Source organism: Gekko japonicus, unplaced genomic scaffold (genome assembly GCF_001447785.1).
Source record: "Gekko japonicus isolate JY-2015 unplaced genomic scaffold, Gekko_japonicus_V1.1 scaffold42, whole genome shotgun sequence".
Lineage (NCBI taxonomy): Eukaryota > Metazoa > Chordata > Lepidosauria > Squamata > Gekkonidae > Gekko > Gekko japonicus.
The window spans coordinates 2,045,158-2,056,826 of NW_015165831.1; the positions used below are offsets into that span (position 1 = coordinate 2,045,158).

Below are 11,669 nucleotides of genomic sequence, written 5' to 3' on the forward strand. Positions count from 1 at the left end.
TGCAGGAGTGACGTATGATCGACACCTCCCCCCAACCACGGGATGTCGGCGGGACGTTTGATCCCGCTGCCACACGGTAGTTCACTCCAAGGCAAACAGCCACACCTCCCCCCCGCAATATCTGGCCCGTGTGACTGGGGCCTAGGATGATTTTTCTGTTCATGTAGGCTCAGACAGAATTGTAGAATACAAGTCCACGGTAAGAACCCTGGCTTAGGTTTTAAGAGCCCATAGACACAAGTTGTTCAGTTCTAATGACTAGACACATTTGGATGGCTGAATTACTTGATTCTCTTCTCACATTGCCTTTGCTTTTCTTTTTTCAGACTGCAATGTCACCATCCACAACCGCTGCAAGGATACCTTACCAAATTGTACCAAAGTCAAGCAGAAGGTGAGTAGGGGGTGATGGGAACTGCAAGAGGAGGCAGGGAGGGCAGGATACAAATTAAACAAATAAAATAAAACATAAAATAAAGAGGAGGCATGTTGGGAGAGAAGAGGGTGAGAGCTGGCAGTATCACACTGTCTGGTGTTAACTAGGCTGCTGCTCTATGCAAGCATAGACTGAAATCACAGACCCATTGTAAAGCGCAGCAAGGTGGCCATGTGATTCTAAATCAGTCTTTCTGTGTGAGCTGCAGGTCAGTTCCAGAGGTCTAGTAAAAGTGCAATTAGAGCTGCTGTTCTGTTTTTTGCACATATGTAACAAGAGGGAGAGAAGGCCTGAAAAGCTCTTCAAATGGTGTGGGTGAATTTGGCCATAGAAGCTGGTGTGCTGAAGATCTCTGCTTTCATTTTTATTTTATTTTTAAAAAGGTTGCAACTCAAGAGCCAATGTGGTGTAGTGGTTTGACTTCTGGACTAGGAACTGGGTGACCCAGGTTTGAATCCCCTCTCCATCCTGGAGGCATGCTGGTTGACTTTAAGCCAGTTGCTCGATCTAAGCCTAACCTTTGCTTCACAGCATTGTTGGTTGTGAGGATAACATGGGGGAGATGTAAGCTGCTATGGGCCCCGCCGGAGAGAAAGGGAGGATATTAATATCTAAAAATAAGTAAATAAAAATAAGTAAATAAAATCATATGCGTAGTGATCTCTCAGAAATCAACAGGGCCTGGGTGAGAATTCAGCAGTAGGGGCTCAGGCTTCAGTGCCATGTGTGATTGGAGAAGCAGCGTAAATTCTCCAACATGAATGTGCCTATACTTTGCTGCTTTTGTAAAATGTATTCAGACGGCGAGATCTGGCTCTTGGGGCAGAGAGCTCTTGTCTCTTTAATGCCAGGAGCTCAACAGAGCTTAGGACAGACAGGCCCTGCCCCAAACAGTAGGCAGTGGACAAATGAAGTCTCCTTCTATCAAGTTACTCCATAAACAAACACAGAATTCTTTCCCAATGTCAGTTACTCAAGGGCTGAAACAGATGTAACAGTTTCATGTCAGTAAAAAGTAAATTCTTTGTTCACACAGCTGTAATTCGTCCTCCGATCTGGACTGAATCCATAAGAAGAGAAAGACAGGATTTAACCCTTCAAGCCTCACTCATTTCAGTCATTGATACTGGGCTTCCCTCGCTGTAATTAGCATTCCTTAAAACCACTAGTAACAGTCTGGGGAGCCCAGTTTCCATTAATGCAACTAAGCATGGTTTGAAGGGTTAAACCCCTGCTTCCCGTTCCATGTGGCGCCAATCTGAATGGCAGCTGTGCATGTATGCTCAGTTTACTTTATACAAATTGACCTTTGTTAACACCTCTTTCCCCTCCTCCCCCCCAATGCCAGAGATTGAACCTGGGACCTTCTGCCTGCAAGCAGGTGCCCTAACATTGAGGCACCGCCTGTTCTTCTGCTTAGTAGTGCTGATTCAGGCTAGCAGTGGCCCTTAACAGGGAGAGATCTTTCACAGGCCCTTTTAACTAATGCCGTCAGGAATGGAATACCGAACCAGACTATTAATCCAACTACGACATTAACGTCTACGCTTACTGAGAGCAGCTCTCATCCAGAGAAAAGTCCTTCCTAAACTGAGATCCTTTTTAAGTGGAGACTGCAGGGTTGAGCCTGGGGCCTTTGTCCCACTGACGGGTGAGATGAGGAGAGGGAGTGGAGAGGCTGTGCCAACTTGGTGTAGTGGTTAAGAGCAGTAGACTCTACTCTGGAGAACTGGGTTTGACTCCCCACTCCTCTACGTGAAGCCAGGTGGGTGACCTCGTGTCAGTCACAGTCCTCTCAGAGCTCGCTCAGCCCGCTCTGTTGTGAGGAGAGGAAGGGAAGACGATTGTAAGATGGTCTCCTTTGGGTGGTGAACAGCGGGGTATAAAACCAACTCTCCTCTTCTTCGGTGGATTGACAGGTGAGGCAGGGGGTGGGATGTGGGGCTTCCTGAGGGTCACATGGTATTCCCACTGTGGTTATGGCCTTCCTTATACTTTAATGCTTCATTCCTTGTTCCAGAGGTAATAATTGAAAAGCAGTCTGAAGATGCTTCAATATTACCTCCCTTCTCCTTGAGCTGAGTTTAGTGACTGATTACTTTTCTTCCCCCCATCCCCTGCAGCAGCAAAAGGCAGCCTTGCTCAAGAACAATTCAGCATTGCAGTCGGTGTCCCTGAGAAACAAAAGTGAGTGGAGCTGTATCTCGTGTGGGTTAAAGTGATTCAGGAGAGAAGGGCAACAGGAGCCAGCTGTGGGGAACAGTTTTCCTCTGTGAAAGCAATTGGGTTCATTAACAGAAGCAGTGATATTGAGGCAAAGGACAAAAAGAAGCAAGGGGAGAAAATGGTTTTAGATCCACTTCCTGGCTATGAGGTCAGGACTCAGTTTTGAAACTGCCCTTGCATACACTCAGTCCCAGGCACTGTTTTCTTGAGGTATCTGGAAATGACCGAAATAATAAGCTCTTCTGAGCGTATGCAGAGTGCCTGCCTCCCCATTCCATATCCCTGAGGCTTTGTAAAAGAGCTTTGTTTCTGGGGAGGGGGTGTGAAAGTACTTCACACATAATTTGTGGAATTTGCTGCCACAGGTTGTAGTTACAACTGTTGGCTTTGATGGCTTTAAAAGGGGGAGAGAGACATTTGTGGAAGTGGATGGGTCTACCAGTGGCTGTTAGCCACTTTTCACAGCCTCTCTGTTCAAATGCAGTGTTTTTGTGGATCCCAGGTGCTAGGGGAAACAGTGGTGTTGAGGCTGCTGGACTAGATGGATTTCTGACTTTATCTAACAGAGCTCTTTCTCTGTGATTTCTAGATAGTCTTGAACCCCAGCACTTCTCTTTGAATTTTTGTCTGTGTGCCTTGCATGCATGATTATGCTCTGGAAGGATGAAAGTCTGTTTTTGCCATCCTTATTGCAGCTCCATGATTTAATTGTTTTTAAACCTTCAGCAACCATCAGGGAGCGCCCCAGTTCCGCCATCTACCCCTCAGAGAGCTTCCGCCACACCTTGCTGGGATCCCGCCGGGGCCGTCCCACTTTGTCCCTTTCCAAAAGTGTCTCTACCACCAACATTGCAGGGTAAGTTAACATAGTGTTGAACAGATGGGAGAACGAACAACAATGCATGGGGCTGTCTGAGAACTTGGACCCTCTTTGTAAACAAGTGCCAAGGTGTAGTTTTAGACTTGGGGGAAGAATGCATGCTCCAGCTGGCCCTATTTACCAGGGGCACGCACTGCAGCTGGCCCCATTCCTGGAGCTTGTCCCTGGTAAATTGTGGCATCTATCTCCTGACTTTCAGAAAAGCCGTATTCAAATTTCGTTAGCATTAGTAGTTTGCATGATCATCTTTCAGGATTCAGCTCCTTCTCTGCACTCTCTGGGACTTAAGTGGATGGGTGGATACATCTTTCCCCTACAGCGCAGCTTGTCAATGCATGTGCATTAATATTAAAATGCTATAGAGTGCACAGCCTGCCATTCACAGACTGGCAAGGCTCATTTTGAACTGTTGATAACGGATTGGAGGACAGTTATGTTTTTCTAATGAAACCCTAAGGAGTGTATATCTCTTAGCTATTTAACACTGCAGGGAAAGCTATTGTGGGGTTTAAAAAATGCACTGAGAGTAGAATTTTCACTGATGTGTAATGGGGTATTCAGTTAATAACCCTTGTTATCTGATAATCTAAGGATTACAAGCATAGCTCTATTTTCACCTGTGAAATGTTGGAGGTTATGTAGGGAGATATGTGTTCAAATCCTTGCATGTCCATGAAGCTCACTAGACCCAGACTTTTGTAGCATCACTCACCTCACAGAGTCATTGCAAGGGGGAAAAATAATCTTTGCCTACCTCTACATGGCAGAAGGGTGCAATACCTGACAAATAACAATAATAATATTACTACTAGGATCCCATGTAGAGTCCTTGGTATTTTTTATTAAAGAGTCTCAGGTAACTGCTGTTAAGAAGGTATTCTCCCTACCTGAGATGCTTGAGAGCATCTGCTAGTCACAGAAGAGTGGTATTCTCCCTACCTGAGATGCTTGAGATCATCTGCTGGTCACAGAAGAGTATACTGAGCTGGATGAACCAAAGGGCTGGCTCAGCAGAACATAGTTTCCATAAACCTATGTGTTCAACTTGTTTTCTTCCCACCTAGGACTTTCAACGATGAATCTCCCTTGGGGATCAGGAGAATCCTGTCCCAGTCCACCGATTCCCTTAACATGCGCAACCGAACACTCTCGGTAGAATCACTCATTGATGAAGGTGAGACAGGGATGAGTGGTTGGGGCTTCAATGAAAACTCCTGCCAGAAATTCTGCAAGCATATATATGCGCGCACACAGACACCATTGTATGTTCCCCAGTGAAAACGAAACTAGGCTGCTTAAATGTTGCATGGCAAAAACTGGATTTGAGCAGGAGGGAAGTTTTGCCTGGTCAGTTTCTTTGGTTGGACTGGCCTTGAGTGCCCGTTACTGTTAGCTAACCAAGGTGTGCTGGGTTGCTGGACTAAGAGGAAAGGCGTGGAAGCCAGAGACTGTGTGTCCTTCTGGATTTTGTGCAAGCCACAGAGGACTTCGTTTCAAAGATCTAGATTCCAAAGGTGCTTGCTTGTGATTGTATTGTGTGCTGATGGGTCCTAATGCAACTTTGCTGTAGGGAGGGGGCATAGATCAGTTTTCTGAAGGCGCAACTCCTGTTCTCCTTCACCGTCTTTGTTTTTATCCCTCACGCCAGGAGCCGAAGTCATCTACAGCCAGCTGATGAGTGATTTTGAGATGGGTGAGAAGGACTTTGAGGCTGATTCCTGGAGCCTGGCAGTAGACAATAACTTCTTGCAGCAGCACAAGAAGGAGGTCATGAAACGACAAGATGTCATATATGGTGAGCACTTGTGTTCAAGCCCCCAATTGTTGAATTGTCACAGCAGTTCAGCAATGAACTAAGGCCAAGCCATGCATTATAAGGCGATGCCGACCCGAGTCTCCCTGGCAACACGTAGTTGGAAAAACCATGTGAGTTGGTAGCTTTGCAATAGCATTTCTCCACCCACGTCTCCTCCACTTCACTGGCTGCTGATTGCATGGGCAGGACAGCATGAATGTGTTAGCGCAAAGTAGTCTCCAGTTTTTTGTTACCAGAGGAATGCATGTTGGAGGTGCTCACATATTCCTCCCCCCAACAGCATGTAGTTTGGGTTTAAAACACCTTCCTTACAAAGTGGATCTTTAGGATGATTCCTAATATAATATGTACCATACGATGCATATATAACGAAGCACAGCAAACAACCAGTATCAAATGTAGAAGTGGTACAGTCCCAAGAGGGCTAATTGTATATGGGTAAGGAGGAGGAGTTGTTGTGAAAGAGGTCATTCTCACAGCTTAGAGGGAACATTGGCTCTCCAGTTTTTTGTTACCAGAGGGATGCATGTCGGAGGTGCTCACATATTCCACCACCACCCCCAACAGCATGTAGTTTGGGTTTAAAACACCTTCCTTACAAAGTGGATCTTTAGGATGATTCCTAATAGAATATGTACCATACGATCAAACCGATGCATATATAACGAAGCACAGCAAACAACCAGTATCAAATGTAGAAGTGGTACAGTCCCAAGAGGGCTAATTGTATATGGGTAAGGAGGAGGAGTTGTTGTGAAAGAGGTCATTCTGTTATGGTGTCCCCGCTTCTGAAGTGGTTTTCCTCAACTCAGGCTGGTTCTGTAGCAGGCAAATCTCCTCCCACCTCAGTTTCATTCCTCTTTCCACTCCCTTCCCCCTTCAGAGTTGATTCAGACCGAGCTCCACCACGTACAGACGCTGAAGATCATGACCAACCTCTTCCGGAAGGGGATGTTGGAAGACCTCCAGATGGACCCAGCTGTTGTGCAGAGCATGTTCCCCTGTGTGGACGAGCTCAGTGAGATCCACAACCGCTTCCTCGTGCAACTCCTAGAGCGCCGCAAGGAGTCGCTGGCCACCGACAGCAACAAGAACTTTGTCATCAACCGGCTGGGAGACATCCTTGTGCAGCAGGTGATCCCACCGTTGCCACCCCAAATCCATTTGGCCAGCCAGGCCAAGGGCTCGGTTACTTGTTCATTATTTACTCAAGCTAGAATATTTGCATACAGCCTTCCACTTTATTTTAAAATTTTCATGGTGGGTAATGACAAGCAAAGCATAAAAACCACTCTGTTAGAACTGATAAAACAGCAGCAAAATCAGTTAGCCATTAATGTTTGTATAATTTAAACAGCAATAGCAAGATAGTTAATAACAGGGGCATGTGTTAAAAATCTGAGATAATCAGATAGCTTTTTAACTTGACACCGGAATGCTCATCAGGATGGCACAGGGTGATTGTCCCTTGGGAAGGGTATTCCACAACCGGGATTCTGCTGCAGGATAGGCCTTTTCTACCATCACCACTTGCCTAACTTCAGAAGGCAGGGGCACGCAGAATAGAGCCTCGGAAGAAGCTCTCAAGTAAGGGGCACCTTCCAGTGGGAGCAGGTGGTCCTTCAGACACCATAGTCCTAGACTGCTATGCAATTAGGGAGGTGGGGAGGGTAAGTGGCATTGTATAGCCCGATCTTGGAAGCTAAGGAGGGTCAGTACTTGGATGGAAGACCACCAAGGAAGACTCTGCAGAGGAAAGCAATGGCAAACCGGCTCTGCTTCTCACTTGCTTTGAAAGCTCCTTACTGAGGTCATCGTAAGTCATTTGCAACTCGGCAGTACATAAGTCCAGGCAAGAACAAGGCCTAGATGAGAGCAGGAGTGTGTGCTGAAAGCAAAAACTCAGGAATGGTCTTGCTTGGTATAAGGCAGCTTCATATTATTGCTGAGTTAATTTGATAGCTCACCATTTGCACCCAGGCTCAGTTCCTGGTGTTTCATAGATGATAATGGCGCCACTGGGTCCAACGTGTGGACATTGATGGTGTTTTAGAGCTGAATTTGGCCATGTAAAAATGAAAGCCCAATCAGTGCAGCAGGCATGCGGGGAAGGAAACAAGATCGCCTGCTCCTGCTGCAATGTGGGCCTGATCAGGACTGGGCCCTCGTGGCATTTTTAAATGGCTGAATTCAGCTCTAAAATGGTGTTGGGTGTCCACAGGTCCTACCCATGGACATTGTAAGGTCTAGTTTGGCCCATAGGTAACAGGTGGTGGGAAACACCCCTCTCTGCTGGAGAGCTGCTGCTTGTCATGCAAGACATGGCTAAGCTTTGATGGTCTGATTCTCTGTAGAGGGAATGTTGGAAGCTTGTGTAACAAAGCTGTTTGCAAATGTAGAGGATGAATGGGCCGCAAGCCAGTGGGTACCCAGGCAGTCTGAACCCCAAAGCAGAATCAGTGCACCGTTTCTGTATCTTAGGAGCTATATCTGCCAGCCAGAGGCCTGAGAGGGAATGTGGCTCAGTAGAAAAGCATTTACTTTATATGCAGAAGGTCACAGGTTCAGTCCTTGGCTTTCAGGAGTTTTTCCCCCCCTCTGTCTGAGACCAGGCAATGCCCCTGCCAGTCTGAGCAGGTGATACTGAGTTAGTTGGACAAGCACTCTGGCTCGACATAAGGCAGCTTCTTAGGTTCAGTAGCCAGACAGTCTGCGCCTTAAGAAGTTTACAGTTTGCAGCTTGACAATGGAAAGAGAGTAGAGGATGGATCTGAGACAAAGGTATCACGGGATGAATGCATGGAAATCCATATGCATGTAATTAGACTTCATTTTAGCTGGTGGTGAGGACTGAGCCGTGAAGCCACGCTGTGTCATTTCAAGAGCAGAGAGAAAGCTAAAGAAAACAGAGAGCCAAGCTTAACATGGCGGGCCAGACGTCACAACTGCATATATTTCTTCATATAGCTGCCCCGATGCTTGGAACTTGTTCTTGTTTTGGTTGTTGTTGTTTTTTTAAACTCTGAACAGGTGGCACAGAAATCTTTTAAAGTAAATAAATAAAATGGAATGTGTGGGCTAGGGGGAATGAAAGCTTCTCCCCTCTCCTGCTACTTCTCTGTGTTTTATTGTTTGAAGTATTTTTCTCCCAGGCCCTGGAAGTGAACTGGGCTGGAGAGAAAAGTGCTTGAACCAACAGAGCACAATGAGGTAAGGCAGGGGAGGGGAGAGGCTTTAGCTCCCCTTCACCCACACACGCTATATACAGGGAAAAAGAGAAGGATACAGAAACATGTTTGCTTTATATGTGAATGGAGCGGCCACGTGAATAGAGACGTGTGGCTGCCCCCATCAGGTCTAGTTTGGCCTGCAGGTTTCAAATCAAAGCTGGGGTCTGTAGTCAGAGGGGCGAGGATGAACAAGGTAGGTGGGAGAGGATAAGGGGGCATTGGGGTGTGAGTCTGCATAGCTTCTGCCTCCCCAGCAGCAAGGTATGACTTCGCACCTGTGTGGTTGCCTTTCAGTTTTCAGGCACCAGTGCTGAGCAGATGAAGAAGGCCTACTCAGAGTTCTGCAGCCGCCACAGCAAGGCCGTGAAGCTTTACAAAGAGCTCTTCGCCCGGGACAAGAGGTTCCAGCAGTTCATCCGAGTAAGGAGTTTCTTCTCACCCCTCCCCAGTTCCTTACCATCAAAACCCATCTGCCTCCATGGATCAATGAGCTGTGGGGATCAAAGGAAAAAGTGTGGAGCTTGGCAAGGGTCTCCAGGCTGGTGGCTGAAGCTGGCCCCCTGGGGGGAGCATGGGTTCTGGACTGCTGCTGTGTTGTGCCAGAGAGGTGGAATAAGCCCTGTCTTGGGAAACCGTGGGATGGGAAACTGATACGTAGTCCCTGTCTTGGGAAACCGTGGGATGGGAAGGCGGCTTGTTCTGGAGCCTGAGCCTTTTGTCTGTCTCTTCCACCTTCCCCAGAGGCTGACACGGTCATCGGTGTTGCGCCGTCACGGTGTGCAGGAGTGCATCCTTCTGGTCACCCAGCGCATCACTAAATACCCTGGGCTTATTGACAGAATCCTGCAGAACTCCAAAGGTACAAGTTACTGCGACAGGCTTTCAACAAAGGGACAATAACAGGGGGACATGGTGTGCGTGATGGGGACTGTATGGGGACTGTGGTCTGGGTAATTCTGGACCTAGGATCCAAGAAACCTCAGCTGGGTGGATAAACAGGTTTGCAGATGGTAGATCCATCACGAGCAAGCAGGCCTCTTCTGGGGGGAATCCAGGTTTATGGACTCAGGCTTCCAACCTCCCCAGGTAACGAAGTGGATCAGAGGGATCTGAGCACAGCCTTGACAGTGGTCAAGGAACTGCTTTCCACAATCAATCAAGAGGTGCACGACTATGAGAAGAATGCTCGGCTGCAGGAGATCTACGGGCGAATAGATGGGCGTGCCAAGGCCATCCTGCCCTGGGAGCGGGGTTCTTTCTGCAGCGAGGAGTTGCTGCGGCGCAAGCTGGTACACGACGGCTCCATGCTCTGGAAGACGGCTGCTGGGCGTTTTAAAGGCAGGTGGAGTCCAATGTCTTGGCAGTGCATTGTTAGCCCTCTAACAGCAGGACTGTATATCAAAGAGTGATCCTGATTTTGTTCATATGTGAACAGCACAATTGTCCGAGAGCAGGGGAATACAGAGGGTACCGTGGGGCATGAGGCCACTTCCTCTTAAAAAGCCACAGCCACTTCAAGAGCTGAGTGGCTGCATCCTGGGGTGGCTTGGAGGGCAGCAAAGGCAGTGTGTTGCCATGGAGATGGTTGAAGGCACTCCTGACCTCGTGGGAGAGGGAGGCCCTCTTGAGAATTTATGGGCAGTAAGGGTCATGAATGTCTTACCCATAGCGCCTCTTTAGTGCATTATGAACATATAACATTGTCTTATTCTTGGTGAGACTATTGGTCTACCTAGTCCCAGGCAGCAGCAAATCAGAAGGTTTAAAGCACAAAGTGCATGGCTGCTGAGCTGAGTTCAATTAACTTGCGGAGACAGTTTTTTGTAGGGCACTGAAACCCTGCATAGTGCCTGCTTTCTGAGATTTTGCAGCCTATCTTTGCAATCCTTAGGACTAGAAACATGCTATTTTTTTTAAAAAAAGTGAAAGCTTGAGATTCCCAGGATCCCAAATTCTGACTCTGAAAAATTCTGGGACCAAAATAAAGTAACAGTGCCCCTTCTTCTGAAGCCTCCTGGTTAATTTTATCTCACTTCTGAAAGTCCTGAGAGTGATTGCCTCTCAAAAACAGACATTTATAACCTTCCATTGTCACCTTCTCTCTTGCAGATGTCCTGGTTCTCCTGATGACAGACGTTCTCATCTTCCTTCAGGAGAAGGATCAGAAATACAACTTCCCCACCCTGGTGAGTGGCTTTCAGCTTGCCGTAACTCTAAGCTGATGTCAGGCACCAGGGGCTCTTGCAGTGGTAGCCGGGCACCTGGCTCTCTCTCCACTACCCTAGGAGATAGAGAGCAAGAAAAGGGTACTGCTGGCCTGCTTTCTGCTGTCCTTCAACTCCCTTCATTGTGGATGCTCAGAAGGTGTTATTGCACCCACCAACTTAGCAGAGGTCAGATGAGATGCAAGCCAATAGGATTCCATAAAGATTCAAATTCTCTGACCCGGTTCCTCAATCCAAGCAATGTATCAGGTGTATGCAAACCTACTCTCAGATTCTACCCCCTTCCCTTCCCTTACACACTAATTGGGTAGGTAGCCCATCTGCATGGTGGTCTGCCTGCTTCCCAGGCCACTACCTCATAGGAGTTGGAGGGGGCCTTACAACCCTTTGTACAGTGCAGGACATCTAAACTAGAGCAATCCTGACAGATGGTTGTCCAGCCTCTCCCTGAAGACCTTCAGAGAAGGAGACCCCTCACCCCTCACCTTCCATGGTCAAACTGCTCTCACTGCTAGGCAGTTTCTGCTAATGCTTTATTGAAATCTGCCCTCCTGTGACTTCGATTTATTAAATCTACGTGGGGATGGGCTTGTGTGGTTTCCTCGTTGTTGCTATGACTGGTCATACAACACAGTGGGGCTTCCACATAGCAGGTTTTTGTGTGTTTTCTCTGCCCCAGCCCCCCAGCGGCAGCCAGTGGGGCCTTTTTCAGGTTTTCTATAAATCAGCAATTGACATAATGTTATAACCCTGTAACAATCAATCACTGTATTCCCAGTGTTCTTTTTTTTTTTTTTTTAAGTCTCTATCCACTTTCTTTGTGGTGGTAATCAGTAGAAAGGCATGTCTACAGCAG

The 11,669-nt window shown here is 47.4% G+C and overlaps 1 protein-coding gene across 1 annotated transcript in view; it reads left to right on the forward strand.

Moving 5' to 3' along the window:
- Positions 1–11,669, forward strand: part of ARHGEF2 (Rho/Rac guanine nucleotide exchange factor 2) — a 69,940-nt gene that overhangs the window by 47,337 nt on the left and 10,934 nt on the right. Inside the window, exons 3-12 of the mRNA XM_015410847.1 lie at positions 327–394; positions 2,560–2,623; positions 3,389–3,518; positions 4,607–4,716; positions 5,191–5,337; positions 6,242–6,492; positions 8,883–9,008; positions 9,330–9,447; positions 9,675–9,926; positions 10,698–10,774. Of these exons, the coding sequence (XP_015266333.1) occupies positions 327–394; positions 2,560–2,623; positions 3,389–3,518; positions 4,607–4,716; positions 5,191–5,337; positions 6,242–6,492; positions 8,883–9,008; positions 9,330–9,447; positions 9,675–9,926; positions 10,698–10,774 (1,343 nt within the window). The remainder of the gene's footprint in view (positions 1–326; positions 395–2,559; positions 2,624–3,388; positions 3,519–4,606; positions 4,717–5,190; positions 5,338–6,241; positions 6,493–8,882; positions 9,009–9,329; positions 9,448–9,674; positions 9,927–10,697; positions 10,775–11,669) is intronic.